Raw genomic sequence first — 19,483 nt, forward strand, 5'->3', positions numbered from 1 at the left:
CAGGGCACATGCTTGGGTTGCGGGCCAGGTCCCCAGTAGGGGGCACACGAGAGGCAACCACATATTGATGTTTCTCTCCCTCTCTTCCCATCTTTCTAAATACATACATACATACATATATAAATAAATAGAGTAAAATTTTTGGTTTAGAACAGATGAATTCAAGTACTAAATTTTCATTTACTGTTTAACCTGGGGCAAGTTATTAAACTGTTTTAAGCCCAAATTTTCTAATCTGTAAAATTTTGCTAGTCTTTAAAACTCCAGTTTAAATAATACATCCCAAAGGGGTGTTTTGAAGATTTCATAAGGCAGATCAAACACCGAGCGCGGTGGCTTACCAATAAATGTCAGCTGTTAGCATTGATAGTATTATCTAATAGATATTGTTTAAAAGATCACGTGTTGAATAGGAAGAGGAGGTGACTATATAGAAAAATACGTTTTAAATAACGTGAAGTTGAAAAAATGCCTTTAGAATGATGTGCATTTGTGTATTGTTATGCTTCCAATAGCATAGGGGAAAAAATAAGTTAAATGTGAAAAAAAGGAAAAAACCCCAGAAGCAAAAAAAAGGAAATATATCTCAGAAGGATATATTCCAAAATGCTTGTAGTAAATGTGTAGGGTAGTGAAATTATGGACATTTTTACCCTCTTTTCTAATTTCCAATTGTTTTATAATTCATTTATATTACTTTTATAATAAAAGAAATTGTATAAGGAAACCATTGAAAACTCTCATAATCAGTTTAAATATTCTTACTTGCTAGATTCCCTCAATAACATATAGTTCTTCCTTTGCTGCTCTATGACATAACTATTTAAGAGTTAAAGGAAGTAATCAGTGATCACGTTTAGTTTGAAGACTAAATTTGATCCAGGAACGGATATTTATTTTCATACTTTTAAAATATAATTTAAGACTTGGATCTCATCTGAGTTGAGTGGAATTAAAATGACAACTTTAATTTCCTTACAGAAAAACCATTTGTTTCTTTTAGCCCCACACCTTGAAAAGAAGCCCTAAATTGGTTCCATAGGAATATGGTTTTATTTCACAAAGCTACCATTTAGCTGAAACTATATACAAATAAGTAGACACAGATTTTTCCTGTTGGGTTGAAGTATATGCTTAGATATGTGTTTAATCTTAAGGTAAACAAACATTCAGATAACATTTTGTGCAGGTGGTGAGGTGCTGGCTTTTTATTAAACAATCACTGTATAAAAAGAAAAAGAATCCCTTTTAAATGAATATTAAGATTAAAAATGTTTCAAGTAGGCATATATAAAGTTTTCTAATAATGGCATTTGTTTTAGTAAGAAATAAATTAGTCTAAGCCAAAGAAAAGAAAAACAGGATTAGTATAAAGTAATTACTTAAAGTTAAATATTCTTTTTAAAATTGTGACCATAGAATAAATTGTGACCCAGTTACTTCCTATTGATGATGCTCATAGGTATCAACTGCACTACATACCATGATACTTACACATGTGAAAAGGAATAGTGCAATTTTGTGGATTTGTGTTTTATAAAATATAGCAGACCATATGGTTCAGCCCTCTGTCTTCAGATGAAATTTTTGGAAAATTTTCCATTAGTCTGCTTAAAGCAATATGTCATTCTGATTGAGAAGAGTAATATCACAGCAGAAGTTGGTTCTTTTTAATTTCATATCTTTCTAGTTCTAGTTCCCTCTTTATATCAGAATTTAAAACATTTTAAACCCAATTGAAATAGAGCATTATGTTAATGAAAAATTCAATAGACACATCCTTTGTTCTGGAATCTGTTAACCATATCAAGCCATTATGCTTAGTCTGGGAGTCTGAGGCTGGCAAAATGGCTCTTAGACCCTGTTGTGGGGACACAGCTCTGCTCAGAAACATATCTGAAAATCACTATACAAAAGTGACATTACAATGATATATTTCCTCTGCAGAAGAGAGAGACCCTACCACTTTGGTAATGAGAATAATAGTTTTGTTGTTTGTTTTTCTCATTAAAAGAAAATATTGAGAAGGTATATAACTTTATAGTCTAAATAGATTACAAATCTAAGATGGAAATACTTGTTTTATACCACTCACAATAATTACTGCTTCTCTGTTAGGCTCTAGGAGGAACATCAGAAAAAGAAGAATCCTAACACCTGTCCTCAAAGTTCCAAATTCACTTTGAGGAACAATTCAAAGCCCTAAGTTAAACAATTAGAGGGTGACATAATATATGAACACTTTGATGTTATTTGATATTAAATATTAATATTAGCTAATATTTATCTCATTTATAAAGCTCCTACTATGTGCTCTAGTCATTTTTCGAAGTGCTTTACACATATCAGCTTATTTAATCCTTACAACAATAAAAGAAGATATTATTATTCGGCCCATGTATAAGGGAGGCAACTGCGGCTCAGAGAGGTTAGGTAATTTTTCCAAAATCACACAGCTAGTGAGTGGTACAGCTAGGATTTAAACCAAATAGTCTGGCTAAAATGGACTTCTCCTGTTACTGATCTCTGTATCATAGTTAATGTTAATATTAAGAATATTAAGAACTGTAAGATATGCACAAACCACTGACATCTGTTTTATACTTTAGTGCAGGAAGATTGACCATAGACAAAGCCCTCGACCTGACTCGCTATCTCCAACATGAAACGAACAGCCTTGCACTTCTCAAAGGTCTGGGATACTTAGAATCGTTTTACCGCATGATGGACAGAAGGAATATTTCAGATGTCACTGAAAACCTCAAGGTTTGTTCTATGTTCAGAAAATTCATTATGTAAATACAGTGTCTGGAGGATCAGTGCGACTTGGTCTGTTTTGTGTGGCTCTTGGAGGTAAATTTTTGAGAAGCTGAGGAAACTGGCTGATAGCACAGTTGACACCACAGTTAACACACCTAACGGTTGGATGCCCCTCGTTCCTTGTTATCACCATCCTAAGAGCCATACCAGGATCATGAGCAAAAAACACTCCTCCTAATGTGATTTTATCTTATATCAATTGATCGCCTCCTCTCAGATAGGAAATTAAATCATATTTTTAATGGAGACACTGTTTCTTAAGCATGGCAGGTTGGGGCCAGAAAAAGGAAAGAGAAATATACAGATAAGCAGTTCTGTGTTTTGGGAAGGGTTCACGCAGATAGTTTAGAGTTGAGCCATTAGATGGGTCAGAGCCTTCTTAAGAACTAAATTTAGCCTCTCTGTAAACCATCCTGTGCTTTCTGCAGCATTACCTTCTCCAGTATTTTAAGCCCGTGATTGACAGGCAAAGCTGGAGCGACGAGGGCTCCGTCGGGGACAGGATGCTCCGCTCAGACCTCCTGAGGCTGGCCTGCGACCTGAACCACGCTCCTTGCATCCAGAAGGCAGCTGAACTCTTCTCTCAGCAGATGGAATCCAACGGAAAATTAAAGTAGATCTAGACTCCTGTCCTATTCTTTGTTCCTTTCACTTTTATGTAAAAGTATTTTATCATGCAGGACAATAACGTTAAAATCTTGTAGTAAGGACAGAAAAGAAAAACATGCTGGGAATTAAGTACTGTTGTTTCTTGCTCTCACATAGTAGGTACTCAGTAGATTTTGTGGGAAAGTGAAGTTTAAGTCCCTACAGGGAAGAGCTAACTAAACATTGGCATGGTGACAGAAAGATAGTCAGGGGTAGAAGCAGATGGGCACCCACCTCCAAAAGTGATGCCCTTTAAAGATAAAAGCAATGTAAAATGTACATGCAGTTAAAACATCAGTGATCATCTGATGAAACTTGTGAAAAAAGGGTGGGTGCCTTTTTAAAAAAAAAATGTGCTTCCTTCCTCATTAACCAATACCACAGACCAAGCCTTGGCCCCAAGTTCCAACTTTGATGGGAAACTGATGACTTCAGCCATTTAAAAAAATTATACGGTAACAAAATTGATTCCGTGGTTAGTATAATCAGAAAGATGCCCAGTGATCGAATGGGTTTTGTTGCAGTTCAGTTTAGTGGCCGCAATCTGTAGGCCCTAACAGACCCCACGATCATTTCAAAGGAAGCCTTGATTGCTGCTCAACCCATGATTTTATGTTATTATTGTTAAAACTGTCACTCTAGAGTTGGATGTTTTTAGAAATCATATCTGGATGTGAATTAACATTCATTTTTAAAACAGAAGAAAAAACTCACAACTTTAGTTCCATGTAATGACATGGTGTCAATTTTTCCTGTGTAAAATTGTTACGATGTACTATTATAACTTTTTTCCACGTAGCTAAATCTCAGTGAGCTTTTGAAATCTTTTCTTGAAATCTTCCTTTAAACAAAAGCAATTCCAATTTCCTTCTTCTTGGATATTTCTGCTCTTTGGGATTTAGGCCTAAAATCAGTTTTAGAAAAAAAATTCTTTAGCTGTTTTTCTCTTCTTTTTCATCAGGTTGTTATGAATACGGCTAACATGTAAACATCCTGCTGCCCCATAACAGAGCAGACTACCATTCTGTGGTTCTGCCAGCCACACGAAGGGTGACCTTACCCGCAGTAACTCATGTACAGTAGATATGATGTTTCAATGTGTTGTTGAATAGAATGCTGTGCATGTGAAAATATTCTGAGTAAAGCTCTTTAATGCTTGTAATCAAGAATTGTAATTAAATATTGTAGGTTTTTTTTCTAAACTTCAAGACCGTTTCATGAGTAATTCTTCAAATACTCATGAAGAATTTCCTTGCGTATGTTGATTGGTTACTTTATTCACTTATGAACTCGTAATATAATTCTTTGCGTGTCATCCATGGGCCAGGCACTGCTGTAAGTGCTAAAAGTAAAGTAGTGAACAACACAGCTCTGTGTCGTAACTGCAAGGAACTCATGTGTTATTACCAATTATTAAATAGGTATTCAGTAAAATACACTAAAATCAAAACAATGTGGATTATAATTTAATTATTTAATTACTTAATCTTTTTTTATGATTCAAATGGCACTTGGGATATTTAAGTGCATATAATGTGAATAGTGGAAATAACACAATGGTCAGAATCACAGGTTTAAATCCTGTCTCCAAAATGGCTAGTTATGCTACCTCAGAGTGAGTTACTTAAACTTTCTGAGCTTTATTCCTATTTTTAAAAAATTAGGATAACTATCTCACTGGACCACTTTGACGGTTACATAAAACGGACAGATTAGTGCAATCCCTACCATATGGTCACTGCATGATAAATACAAATTTCCTGCCCCATCCCCGCTTTTCTGTGTTGTGGTTTTTGCAAGCCGTCAGTATGAATTTCAGTTATTATTGATCTAATCATATTTGAGTTTTAAAACCGTACAGTGAATTAGAGTCAAAGCTAGTTAATATCCTATACGATAAAAAAACACAAAAATTATAGACAGAAAAAGAGTATTATTGCACCTTATCGCTTCTACAGAATTGTAAAATGACTAAATAGTAACCAATTGTGCTAAATTACAATTCTCTAGGTCTAGGGAGTTAGATGACCCTAAGACAGGCCTGTTAAAATATGCTCTTAGTGTGACTTTAAAGCAGCAAGTAACCATCTTTAAAAAATTATATAGCACCAATACAGGTTATTTAATGACAGAATTATGTATAAACCAGTGCTTTTATATTTCAGAAATCATATCTTTTATTTATTGATTCCATACACTTTCTCTTTTCCTCTCTGTGCAGGTTCAATTTTCATGATTATTCTCCTTGCTAACACTTTGTCATCAGTAGGAAAAATACAAATAATTTGCAAAGTAATATTGCGTAAAATAATTGTATAAAAGTTTGGCAGAACAAAAGGTTTAATTTGCTAGATACTGGAAATAAGTCAGGGGTGCTTCTGTTATAAGAATTTTAAATCATAAGAAAAAGTAGTTTATTTTTTCATAAAACTTTTTTATTTTGTGCTTAATATCACAGTATCCCAACAGATGTTTTGAAGATTGTGTATTCTGTGGGTGCTCAGACAACAGGAGGATGGAATCACCTTTTAAAGAAATATGAACTGTCAGTGTCAGGTGCTGAAAGAAACAAAATTCTGTATGCACTGACAACCAGCAAAGATCAGGAAAAGTTAATGAAGTAAGTGCATTAATTTAACTAAGTGGCTAAAAGGAAACTAATACAAATACAGTGAAGTCACTAAAATTAGAGTCACCAATTTCAAAGGCATATAATAATTGAATCGGGATTTAAATGGCTTTGATTAAAAAGCAAATTGTCAAAATGTCAATCACAAAAACAGATATTCCTTAGTTATTAACTATGTGATTGACACTAGGCAAATAGCTAAGTTTTACTTTCAGAACATTGAAGGAAAATTATTGCAAAAATATATTCTTGTATATGATATTGTATAAATCTTATCAAAGTTCTTTGAAATAATAAGTGAATAAAATTACTTCTAGAAAAAAGTAGCAGTTTAACTAGAACATTTAAAATGTCAGCCAATAGATAATTTATTACTATTTTTGGTAAATTATATTTTATCATGCCTCTTTCTCTCCTATTCTTTTAATATATTGGTAGGTTAAGTTAATTTTCATTACATAATACATACCGTGAAAAATCATGTGGTTTTTATTTCTTCAGATTAATCAAACTAGGAATGGAAGGAAAGACGATCAAGACACAGGACTTGGCAGTTCTTCTTCATACCATTGCTAGAAATCCAACAGGGCAGAAATTAGCCTGGAATTTCGTAAGAGAAAATTGGGCCCATCTCCTTAAAAAGTTGGTATTCACTTATCTCAATTGTGTGTTCTTCCACTTGTCTCAGTTGCCTGAAACCAGTTGTAACCAAGTGACCCCCAACGCTTAAAAATGATAGATACCATTTCACCCAAATGGTTCAATGAAATCTATTGGTTTTAAAACTAACTTGCACAGATTACTCTGTCCACGTATAAGGGAGAGAAGTGAGCAGAAGGGAATGGGAAACAGATTTATCTTATGTATTTCAGGCAAAGAATTGCTGGGAACAAGTACTAGCTGAATTAAATCCAGTCATCAGCCCCATCCCCCCAACTCCTCCTGGCCCTTCCCGTAACCCAGAGGATTTCAGTGAAGTCATGTATAGTGCATCAGACATATTGGGCTTGCTTTTTGCTCTGGAAGATCCTTCAGGAATTGTGATGAGAGCCAATCCCAACTCCTAGTAAAAGTAGAATAGCAGGGAATGTAGAGGGGCTAAAAGAAATCTGATTTGAAGTGTTTTGGGATCCCTCCTTCAAAACTGGATTGGTTCTGAGTCTGTTCTGAGCTTTCAAGTTTTGGGAGAACTAGAGTTCACTCCAGCATGCTCCTGAGCCTAAAATATCCCCAGGAGGAGGGGCGGGGGGGGGGGGGGGAGTAAAGATTAGATTTCATTGGAATGTAGAAAATGGCATTGCTTTCTCTTACAACATACCCCTTGCTAAGGTATTTGACCATTTTCTCAACCAAACCCAAAAAACATCACTTATGAAATACTGTATGGAAAATACCCTGAGTGAGAGAGCTGTGTCATTTTCTCTGTTCATTTTAGCTTCAGTTAGACCTTTGATGTCAGTTATTCCCAGTTCCTCTTACCTCTCATTTCTTAGCCCTAAAGGACTCAAGAGTCCTCACAGACAGCTTTGTGTAAGAAAAACCACACTTTCTTCCCCTCTCCCAGACCTTTAAGGGGTTGACATCCACACGAAACCAGTTAGAAACTGCTTTTAAAAAGTGTGTTTCCTTAAAAATCCTACTGGAATCATTGGTTTGACTGTTTGCATGACTCTCAGTTCTCTCCTGAAATGATCGGACTTTTTCTGCAGTGCTGTAGGTTTCCTTTGTAACTGGCAACTATCCTGCTGCCCAACCATGTGCAGAGCCTAGACTTGGAACCATTTCCTAGACGTATCTGCACTCTGCTTTTCAGCATGAATCCCTTTGACACTGGGGTGAAGGATACAGTCTGTGGCTGCCAATGAGAGCTCCACCAAATAACATTGCCCTAATAAATATAATGTTTAAACACAGTGGTGTCCAAAATGGGATGGGGAAGTGTATAAGATAATACATTAGAGGGCAAGAGGAAAATATTACCACATACATTATTTATTATACTGTTTAAATTTTTTTTTTTACCTATTACGTAATATAGGCATATAAATCATAAAGAAAAAAATGTAGTTTGGGAAGTTATAGGTCAAAAAATCTTTACTTATGGGGCAGATAATAAAAAAATGTAGACAATGATGCTTTAAACATAAACATAAATTTAAATGTAAACATTGCTGAATAAGGTAGTCATAGTTCCTAAATTAGCTTTACCTACCTTTTAATTTTATGGTCAAAGTTGATCAATTTATAGCTTTGGGATTTTATTAGATGAATATCAGTTATTCTTAATACTATCAACTGTAACACTCAATCTCATCATAGAGCTATTAACATTATATACTTAAAAGTATGTGATATAATGAACATAAGGACAGCATTTCAATTATTTAAATTTCTTTTTATTTTCAGATTTGACTTAGGCTCGTTTGCTGTGAGAATGATCCTCTCTGGCACAACATCTCACTTTTCTTCCAAGGATGAGTTGGAAGAGGTTTGTGACTCTAACAATTTAAATGTTCAAGTGCTGAAACTGAAAGTAAACTTAGGTGCAATCTGGTCTGAAGTTCTCATTTTATTAAAAGAAAATAAGTTATTTGTTCAATGTCATGTAGCAAGTAAATGGAAGGCAAAGTACTGGAACCTTTTAAATACATAGCATTCAAAATGAGAACTACCCTTGAGCAATGAGCCCTTTTGTGTTATTTTCATATTTTATCATGAATGATTATATTGAAGTTTGAAAGAGTTCTTAAAGGTTTTTTTAAAAATGATTGCTGGTAACTCTACTTGTCTTTTTAAGAGCATTCTAGTGTTTTACATTTTCTTTCCATAATAAATCTTGAATTTACTTATACTTTAAGCAAATTCAGAATCCTAGAACGTAATTCCAGCTCACTACTAACTATGACTTGGCCTAATCACAGCTCTCTTGTAAGATGAGGATTTATGGTTCCTGTCTTTACTTATTGTTTGAAGATAAAGTGAAGTAATAATTATGCAAGAAAAAGAGAAAAAGAAAATAACCTTTTAGAGGTTGGCAGAGAAATGCTTGCACCTGTGTTTGGATAATTTGCAAGCTGTTTTGAAACCCTTTGAAAGAGAAAGTGTTTTTTTGAACCATGTCAGTAATTCTTTTCTTTCTTATTTTTCAGGTGAAACTGTTCTTCGAGTCTCTTAAAGCCCAAGGATCACATCTGGATGTTTTTCAAATTATTCTGGAAACCATATCAAAAAATATTAAGTGGCTGGAGAGGAATCTTCCCACTCTAAGGACTTGGCTGCTGGTTAGGACTTAAATAATCAAGAGAAAGAGCACATCAGATGCATGAAATTGGCAAAGTTCATGTCAAAATTCCAGATATTTTGTCTAATAAGTAAGAAGCCTCAAGAAATCAGCCATCCCTGGCCCTTGTGGCTCGACTGGTTGGAGTATCATCCTGTATCCAAAAGGTTGAGGGTTCAGTTCCCAATCAGGGCACATAACTAGGTTATTGGTTCAATCCCTAGTCTGAGCGTGTAGGAGAGGCAACCAATTGATGTTTCTTTCTTAAATCCCTGTTTTCTCTCTATCTCTTCCTCTCTCTCTAAAAAAGTAGTGAAAAAATGTTCTGTGGTGTGGATTAAAAAAAAAAGAAAAGAAAAGAAAGAAAAAGAAAGCCAGCACAGCTGCCTGCTCTAAGCTATGGTCTCTAGGGGACGGATGTATAGTGCTGGGGCCGGGGAGGGGGCGGGGGGTGGCCAGAGGCCAGTTCAGTAGCCTATTTAAAAGTAAAATTTTTGAATAATAGAGATATGTGGAAATATAGATATAGACATATAGATGTAGCTGTAATAGTTTAGCCACAACACAAACTGTCTACATTGCCCCACGTCATGCCTCTCTTTTGCGACTTTGCTCCTTTTTAACCTCGCTTAGTATTCTAGATTTTGTCCGACCAGTTTTATCTCCTGCCAACTTTTCACTTTCCCCCTTCTTCTACTCAGTCTGAATAGTTTAATCATTACCATTTACAGAAAATCTGAATCAAATATGAAAGAAATAGCAGGAAAACAGAGACTTTGTTGCCAAATCTCAGGTTAGAAACTAGATGTCAGAGTATATTAGGAGGCCAGGAGGGCCTCTTGGCTTGAGCCTTATATTCATTAAAAGCCTCAAGGATAATCTTTGAGGTCACCTTCAAATGACATAAAGTCTGTAGTCGCAGAGGTCCGGGAGTGATAACCCTGCACTACATTAATCCACACATTGTCACATTTTTATTAAGCCTTTTGGAAGTTGCAGAATTAGATTATATTGTGTATATTTGGGTTAAATTGTGGTTTAATGTAAATATTCAAATGTATCATCATATTTTGTAACCAGTAGTAGCATGTTTTCATATTTTAAGGGAACCTCTTGATCTCTGAAATACTTTTCTAAATGCTTCTATTAATTGTTTGAATAAGATATTTGGTATAAATAAACAACCCCTTTAAATATAGTAAATTTAATACATTCATGATCACACATATGAATCAGTTTGAAAATATAAATAAGTTCTAGAGAGATATGAATCAATACACAAACAATTCATTTATCTGGGTTATTAAGAGAAACTGGGTGGTAAGGGCAGGGGGGAAGGGTGGGGGGTGTTATCCAGTTCCTTCTGGAGTGATATCATGGAGGTTTTTCTAGCTGTCTCAGTCAGAGACAGAATACAGTTTGGATGGACCATGGGCATGAACCCATACACATTGTGTTGTTTGTTTTCAAATTGTTTCTTGGAATCTTTGAAGCATATTTGACTCTAGATTTGACTTGATCAGGGTTCTATCAAGGTCTATATAACACCATAGTGATATCTCTCTAGAATTCTACATACTTTTGTAAGGAAACTGCAAAACTAAAGAAAACTGCTATTTTCCCCCACCAAGCTAATATGTAAAAAAACAGTAAAGTGTGTATGAGTTTCTGTGGAACCGAGCCATCAACATTTCCATAAATAAGCAAAGTTCTTTCCTTTGTTAAGTACCTTAACTACCATAAATTTCCATGTTTTGAATTCTCTTCTTTTTAGTTCCTTATTTAAGTATATTTGTAATTTCTCAGATTCTTAAGAATTGAGTACAGAAAGAAGTGGTTTTGTTATTTACTGAGAATGAACATGAGAATTAATGTACCAATAATGTTTTAACAAACAGTTTTTTTAAAAAAGAAATGTATTGTACTTATTAGTGTCGTATTTCAAAAGCTTAAAGGTGGATGCCAGACCCCCAATACCAACTAAGACTTGGCTAAAGCTAGTTTTACTTTATTTTTTTCTCCAAACGAACATACAAGTTGTGAAAAAGTTATATACACTATCATAAATAGATGATGGAGTAAGCAGACACAATCTCTCTGTGCCTCCCTGATTCCCCAGAGAGCCCCCGGGAGAATTCTGTGGTCTCTGTAGACTTCTCAGAATGGGAAACATTCCAGATCAGGGGGGCCCAGAACCAATGGCTTGCTCCTTTTTCGGGCTTTGTGTGGGGAGAATAGGTGCTTCAGCCCTCAAGAGCCCGACTTACCACACTGACAGGAATTTGTCCTATCTGTTATGCACACACTTCTGCATTTCATTCCTTGCTGTGTCACTGGGTCTATCTGAGGATCCAGAGAAGCAAGCCTGGCCAGGAACTAATCCTACAAAGATCTTGATTTTCTGAGGGAAGTTCCTGGTGGGGTGGGGGTGGGGGGTTATTTTGTTTTGGTTTTGGAGTTGGGGAGGGGTTTATCCCACACTACAAGGGGGACTTTCGAAAGGTCATAGGAGCTAGTTATCCACTTGAACATTAATATCTACCAAACACAATGTTGTTTAAGATGACCCCATTTTTACTCTGCAATCTTCCTTTACTTGCATTCATTATTAACCTGTTTTCTTCCAATTAAGCATGTGTCACTATTTTTTATTTCAACATATAATCGTTTACAACTTCTATGTTTAAGACTTTAGATCAATCATGTATCATATTGTTTGATTCCTGAAGTCTTTTTTTTAAATGTTGTTCTATTATAGTTGACTCAATTTTCCTCTTGTTCTCTCCTCCCCCCGTCCTCCCCACCCTCCCCGTCACTCCCACAGTCAAACCCCACCCTGTTGTCCATGTCCATGGGTCATTTATACTTGTTCTTTAACTAGACCATTCCTCTTCTTTCTTCCCGTATCCCTCTTGCTCCTTCACTTCGGTCCCTGTCAGTTTGTTCCTTCTTTCCATGTCTTTGATTCTATTTCGCTCATTGTTTTGTTCATTAGGTTCCTCCTATAGGTGAGGTCATATGGCATTTGTCTTTTGCCACCTGGTGTATTTCAGTTAACATAATACTCTCCAATTCCACCCATGCTGTCAAGAAAGGTAAGGGTTCCTTCTTTCTTTCTTCTGTGTAGTATCCCATTGTGCAAATATGCCACAGTTTTTTGATCCCCTCATTTACTGATGGACACTTAGGCTGTTTCCAGCACTTGGCTATTGTAAATAATGCTGCTATGAACATAGGGGTGCATAGGTTCTTTTGAATGGGTGTTTCAGGATTCTTAGCATATAATTCCAGCAGGGTCTAATTGTGCTGGGTCAAAACACAGTTCCATTTTTAGTTTGATAGGAAATCTCATACTGTTTTCCACAGTGGCTGCACCAGTGCACATTCCCATCAACAGTGCACTAGAGTTCCCTCTTCTCTGCATCCTCCCCAGCACTTGTTGTTTGTTGATTTGTTTATGATGGCCATTCTGACCAGTGTGAAGTTGTATTTCAATGTGGTTTTAATTTGCATCCTCTGATGGCTAGGGATGTTGATCATCCTCTCATATGCCAGTGGGCCCTCTGTATGTCCTCCTTGAAAAAGTGTTGGCTCAGGTCCTTTGCCCATTTTTTCATTGGAGTTTGTCTTCCTGGTGTTGAGTCATATGAGTTCTTTATATATTTTGGAGATCCAACCCTTGTCCAAGGTATAATTGGCAAATATGTTTTCCCATACAGTTGTTTCTCTTTTCATTTAGATGATATTTTCTTTAGCATGCAGAAGCTTTTTAATTTGATGCATTCCCATTTATTTATTCTTTCCTTTATCTCCTTTGCCCTAGATATGTATCGGCAAAAATACTGCTGCTTGTGACATCTGAAATTGCACTGCTTGTGTTTTCCTCTAGGACTTTTTTTTTGTATAACAGCTTATTTTTAAGTCTTTTATCCATTTTCAGATTATTCTGCTATATGGTGTAAGGTGGTTTAGTTTCATTTTTTTTCTATCTACCATTCCAGCTCTCCCAACAACATTTGTTAAAGAGGTATACTTCATTTTATGCTTCTGGCCCCTTTGTCAAATATTAATTGACCATAGAGACATGGATTTATTTCTGAGCTCTCTATTCTGTTCCATTGATCTGTATATCTGGTCTTATGCCAGTACCAGACTGTTTTGATTATAGTGGCCTTGTAGTATTGTTTAATATCAGTTATTGTGATCTTTCCTACTTTGCTCTTCTTCAAGACTGCTGAGGTGAGTTTTGGGTTGTTTTGGGTCCAAATAAATATTTGAAATATTTGTTCTAAAACTGTGAAATATGTCATTGGTATTTTAATAGGGATTGCATTGAATCTATAGATTGCTTTGGGTAGTATTGCCATTTTAATGATGTTGATTCTTCCAATCAATGAATACAGTATATGTTTCCATATATTTGTATCTTCCTTAATTTCTTTCTTCAGTGTTCTGCAGTTTTCCTAGTACAGGTCGTTTACCTCTTTTGTTAAGTTTATTCCTAGGTACTTTATTTTTCCTGTTGCTACAATAAATGGGTATTTTTTCTAGTTTCTCTTTCTGACATTTTATTGTTGGAATACAAAAAAGCCTTTGATTTCTGAATATTGACTTTGTATCCCACTATTTTGCTAAATTCACTTATTAGGTCAAGAGTTTTTTGGTGGAGCCTATAGGGTTTCCTATGTATACTATCATGTCATCTACAAATAATGACAGTTTTACTTCCTCCTTTTCAATTTGGATGCCTTTTATTTCTTTTTCTTGTCTGATTGTTGTGACTAGAACTTCCAATACTATGTTGAATACAAGTGGTGAAAATAGACATCCTTGTCTAGCTCCTGACTTTAGTGGGAAAGCTTTTAGTTTTTGCCCATTGAGTATAATGTTGATTGTAGGTTTCTTGTATATGGCCATTACTATGTTGAGATGTGCTCCCTCTGTTCCCCCTTTGCTGAGTGTTTTTTATCATGAATAGGTGCTGTACTTTATCAAGTACTTTCTCAGCATCTTGATATGATCATGTATGTTTGTCTTTCTTTCTGTTTATTTGGTGTATTATGTTTATTGATTTATGAGTATTATACCATCCTTGCATCCCTGGGATGAATCCCACTTGATTAAGGTGTATGATCTTTTTAATGTATCCCTGGATCCTCGTTGCCAATATTTTGTTAAGGATTTTAGCATCTATGTTCATCAATGATATTGGCATGTAGTTTTCTTTCTTTGTTGTGTGTTTACCTGATTTTGGAATTAGAATAATCCTGGCCTCATAAAAAGAGTTTGGGAGTCTTCCCTCTTTTTGAGTTGTTTTGCATAGTTTGAGAAGGATAGGACTTAGTTCCTCCCTAAATGTTTGATAAAATTAACTTGTGAAGACATCGCATCCAGGGCTTTTGTGTGCCAGGAGTTTTTTGATTACTGCTTCAATTTCACTAATTGTTATTGGTCTCTTCAGGCTTTCTGCTTCTTCCTGATTCAGTTTGGAAGATTATATGTTTCTAGAAATTTGGTCATTTTGCCCAGGTTCTCAAATTTCTTGACATATAGTTGTACATAGTAACTTCTTACAATCTTATGTATCTCTCTGGTTTCGGTAGTGATTTCTCCTCTTTCATTTCTAATTTCATCTGTTTGGGTCCTTGCTCTTTTTTTCTTGATAAGTCTGGTTAAAAAGGCTTGTTGATTATGTTTATTCTCTCAAAGAACCAGCTCCTGGATTTATTGGGCCTTTGAATGGTTCTTTTAGTCTCCATATCATTTAATTCTGCTTTGATCTTTATCATTTCTTTCCTTCTACTCACTCTGGGCTTTGTTTGTTGTTCTTCCTCTAGTTCTTGTGGGTGCAGGGTTAGGTTGTTTATTTGAGATTTTTCTATCTTTTTTAGGTAGGCTTAAACCTAACTAAACACCTCTCATGAATGCCTTCTCTGTGTCCTATGGGTATTGGGCTATTGTGTGTTTATTTTCATTTGTTTCCAGAAACTTTCTGATTTCTTCCTTGATCTCACTGTAAACCCATTCAATATTTAATAGCATGTTATTCAGTCTCCATGGATTTGAATGTTTTTGAGTTTTTTTCCTTGAGGTTGGTTTCTAGTTACCAGCCATTGTGATCCAAGAAGGTGCTTGACACGATTTCCATGTTCTTGAGTTTGTCGAGGCTTGTTTCGTGACCTACCATATGGTCTGTCTTGGAAAATGTTCCATGTGCTTTGAAAAGAATGTATATTTTGCTTCTCTGGGGTGAAAGTTTCTGTGTATATGGATTAAATCCATTTGATCTAGAGTATTGTTCAATGCCACAACAATATCCTTGTTGATTCTTTGCTTGGAAGATGTATCCATTGTTGACAATGGGATGTTAAAATCCCCTACAATGAGCATGTTGCTGTCCATATCTTTCTTAAAGACCTCCAAGATTTTCCTTATAAATTCAGGTGCTTCTATGTTGGGTGCACATGTTTACAAGGGTTGTATCATCTTGATGGATTGTTCCCTTAAGTATTATATCATGTCCTTTGTATTTTTTTATGGTCTTTGCTTTGAAATCTATTTTGTCTGATGTAAGTATTGCTACCCTAGCTTTTATTTATGTCCTTTTGCTTGGAGTATTTTATCCCATCCCTTCACTTTCAGTCTATGTAGATCTTTTGTTCTGAGATGGGTTTCTTGGAGACAACATTTATGTGGGTTATGTTTTCTTATCCTTCAGCTGCCCTCTGCCTTTTGATTGGAGCATTTAATCCATTTAAATTTAAGGTTTTTATTGATAGGTACTTATTCATTGTCATTTTTCCCTTCCTATCTGTTTTCTTTCTCTCTCTCTCTCTCTTTCTCTTTTCATCTTCTGAAAGCAGTCCCTTTAGCATCTCTGGCAATGCTGGTTTGGTGGAGATGTATTCTTTCAGCCTTTTTTTTTGTTTGGGCAGCTCCTCATTTTACCTTCCATTTTAAATGAGAGCTTTGCTGGGTAGAGTAGTGTTGCTTGCTGGCCTTTGCTTATCATTACTTGGAATATTTTTGCCATTCCCTTCTGACTTACAGTGTTTCTGTTGAGTAATCAGCAGATAGCATTATCAGGGCTCCCTTTATGATACTAGCTGTTTCTCCCTTGCTCCCTTTAATAGTCTTTCTTTGTCTTTCAATTTTTTCATTTTTACTGTGATATGTCTTGGAGTGGGCCTTTTTGGATTCATTTTGATTGGGATCTTCTGTGCTTCATTAACTTATGTGACATTTTCTCTCATCAAATTAGGGAAGTTCTGTGATTACTTTTTCATACAGGCTTCTATGCTATGCTCCTCTTCGTCTCCTTCTGGTATTCCTATGATATGGATATTATTATGTTTCATTTTGTCCTGCAGCACCTTTAAACCCTCTTTATTCTTTTTGAGTCTTTCTCAATTTGTGACTCTGCCTAGGAATTTTTTCTACCTTGTCTTCGAGCTCACTGATTTGATACTCTGCTTCATCCAGCTTCCTTTTAATTCTTTCTACTGTGCTCTTCATTTCAGAAATTGTATTCTTCATTTCCTTCTTGCTTTTATTGATAGTTTCTATATCCTTTTTTTGCTGATACAGTTCACAGTAAGTTCCTTGTAGCTCCCCTGTAGTTCTTTGTAGTTCTCACTTGCTGGGAACTGTCCGCCTGGTTTCAGGGACTGTAGCCTTGCTGACAGGCGAGAAGGCCCCAAGGCTGGAGCTGAGCAAGGAGGCCTTGGGAAAATAGGCCATTGAGGAGACAAAACCTGTCCCTCTGACAGCGGCGCAGCCTTGCCTCCCTCACATCACCCTGCTTGGCCCCAGAGGATGGCTGGTCAGTCGATGACGATTAAGACCCCTTGATGTCAGGGGCAGCCTAAGATGGGCACAGTCACTTAGGGACCTTCAGGGAAGGACTTGGGGGACACAGAGAAGGGAAAAAAGACCCTCGCCCCTTGGTTTTGATATGGCCAGAGTCCTCATTCTATCTGAAAAAAGTCTCATCTCTTGGCTGCTCTTCCTTGCCACCCTGGCTCAGGCTTGAGACAATACTAAAGGCAGATACAGCCCTAAATTGGACTGGGTGGTTCCTGGGTGGAAATCAGGCCTAGAAGTAAGTTCTTTGAAGAAAGCTTTGTTCTTCCCTCAAAAACTATGATAACTGGCTCATGCTGGGAAGGAAATTTACATTATTCACAGACCCTGGACCTGAGACAAATGTCTTGTGTTCCTTCTGTAGTTATCTATGATCTATATTTGTTTTCTGTAAATATAGCCTTATGGCATTGATTGATGAGCTTTTCATCCATACCCCTGCGCATATGGTTCTCAACAAAAACCACTTCAAGAGACCGGCTCGGGCCCTTCTCCACTAGAGGGAACTACCACAACTTTCCCTGGAAGACCTAGAGAAAAATATCTGGGACGACTTATTTTATTTCCCCATCCGTGATGACCTGGAGTATACTTTGCGGGACAGAGTCCGCCTTAGCCTCATTCACTGAGCTCATTGAGCTTCCTTAGAATCCTTATTTTATAACTCACTATCTGATCATTTACTTGCCTCCATTTCATTTAGCACTGTTTGTGGGGATTTCTCCTTTTTTTTTTTTTCAATTGGGAGTTGTTTCTTTGTCTCCCCATTTTAGGTGACTTTTCTTGTTTATTTCTGCTTGCTAGATTGATCTGCTTTGACTCCCTGTCTTCATGCAGTGACCTTCTGTGGTAGGAGACCTGTGGGATTCAGTAATGCAGCCTCCTTGATCTCCTGAACTTGATGCTCTTGTGATGCTCTTTAGGCCATTTATGTTGGCTCTCTGCTTGCCATTTCATTTTGATTGTTGCTGGGTCCTTCTTTGGTGGGTCTTTCTGACTGGCTGACTGATAGTCCACCCACCATGTCTTGTATGCCATTGTGCAGGTGCTGATGGAACAAAACCTCAAAGCCAAGGAAACAAACCCACTCCTGCAAAAATAACTCCCACCCATAATCACATTACCAACAGCAAATGAGCCCCTATTAATAAGGGTACACTACAGAGATTAAGACAGATTATAATAAAGGAAAAATGAATACGAGATAGCTAACTGAAAGAAGAATGACTTTGAGAGGATGGAGGAAGAGCAATAATGAGATTGTAAATTGGGACAAGGTGAAGAGGGAAAGAAAATTTTACATCATAAATAAAAAGGGGAGGGAAGAAGGCATAATGGAGAAAGAGAAAGATAAGCGTATAGTATTAGGTTTAAACCAAAATTTAAAAAAGTATAGTGGGAGAGAAAGAAATAAAAATACTTACATAGGTAAAAAACAAATAGGAACCAAGTTGGAGAAAAAGATCCACCACAGTACTACCAATAACAAATCAGCAAAGATTATAGGAGGAAGAGAAAAAAAAAGAAAAGCTTAAGAGATGTCTAGAGGAAAGGGATGTAATTTTGATATGATAGAAGGAGGAGGAATACTAAGAGTGAGGAATGAATATCAGGCTGAGGCAGGGAAAAATTAAAATTTGAGATGAAAAAGAAAGGGTAGGAGGAAGGCAAAATGGAGTAAATGAGATGTAAAATACCAAAATAGTGAAGATCTAGAGATAAAATTGAAGAAATGCAACAACCACAGTATCTATAACCAAGGATCAAAGGTTGATAAAGGTAGAGAGAGAACAAGGGTATTTTAAGAGCAGAAAGAAGAATGTGAGATGACCAATGACAGCAAACGTGGTTTTGAGAGGTTGGAAGGGGAAGAAATAATAATAGTGTGGAATGGAAACAAGTCACAGCAGAGAAAAAACAAAATTTAAAACAAAAATAACAAAAGAAGAAGATAAAATGGGATAAGAGAAGGGAGAAGCAATATGTAAGTTTTGAAATAAACTATAATATAAAAACTAGTGCCCTAATAGGCACACTCTCGAGAGACAAAAAGTGAATGTTAAAAAGCTACGCAGGAGAGAAAATATTGCAAGTCATGAAGACCGTGGTGATTTGGTCTCGGTAGCATCTAGTATTTACCACTGTTCTTTCTTTCTGGATCTGCCTCTGGTGATGTCAGATGGTGCCCCAGTCTGGCCTTAGGCAGTCTGCTCAGGACAACCAGGGATCCACAGTCTCTGGCT

The 19,483-nt window shown here is 36.3% G+C and overlaps 1 protein-coding gene across 1 annotated transcript in view; it reads left to right on the plus strand.

Annotated features, from left to right (window-relative positions):
* Window positions 1-9,470, plus strand: part of ERAP2 (endoplasmic reticulum aminopeptidase 2) — a 36,533-nt gene extending 27,063 nt beyond the window's left edge. The window contains exons 14-19 of the mRNA XM_054578288.1: window positions 2,610-2,766; window positions 3,249-3,433; window positions 5,927-6,088; window positions 6,599-6,739; window positions 8,504-8,585; window positions 9,247-9,470. Coding sequence (XP_054434263.1) covers window positions 2,610-2,766; window positions 3,249-3,433; window positions 5,927-6,088; window positions 6,599-6,739; window positions 8,504-8,585; window positions 9,247-9,390 — 871 coding nt within the window. The 3' untranslated portion in view covers window positions 9,391-9,470. The remainder of the gene's footprint in view (window positions 1-2,609; window positions 2,767-3,248; window positions 3,434-5,926; window positions 6,089-6,598; window positions 6,740-8,503; window positions 8,586-9,246) is intronic.
* Window positions 9,471-19,483: the final 10,013 nt, after the last annotated feature.

Source organism: Pteronotus mesoamericanus, unplaced genomic scaffold, assembly GCF_021234165.1.
Source record: "Pteronotus mesoamericanus isolate MK-2021 breed Mesoamerican mustached bat unplaced genomic scaffold, CSHL_Meso_final contig_50, whole genome shotgun sequence".
NCBI classification, from domain to species: Eukaryota; Metazoa; Chordata; class Mammalia; order Chiroptera; family Mormoopidae; genus Pteronotus; species Pteronotus mesoamericanus.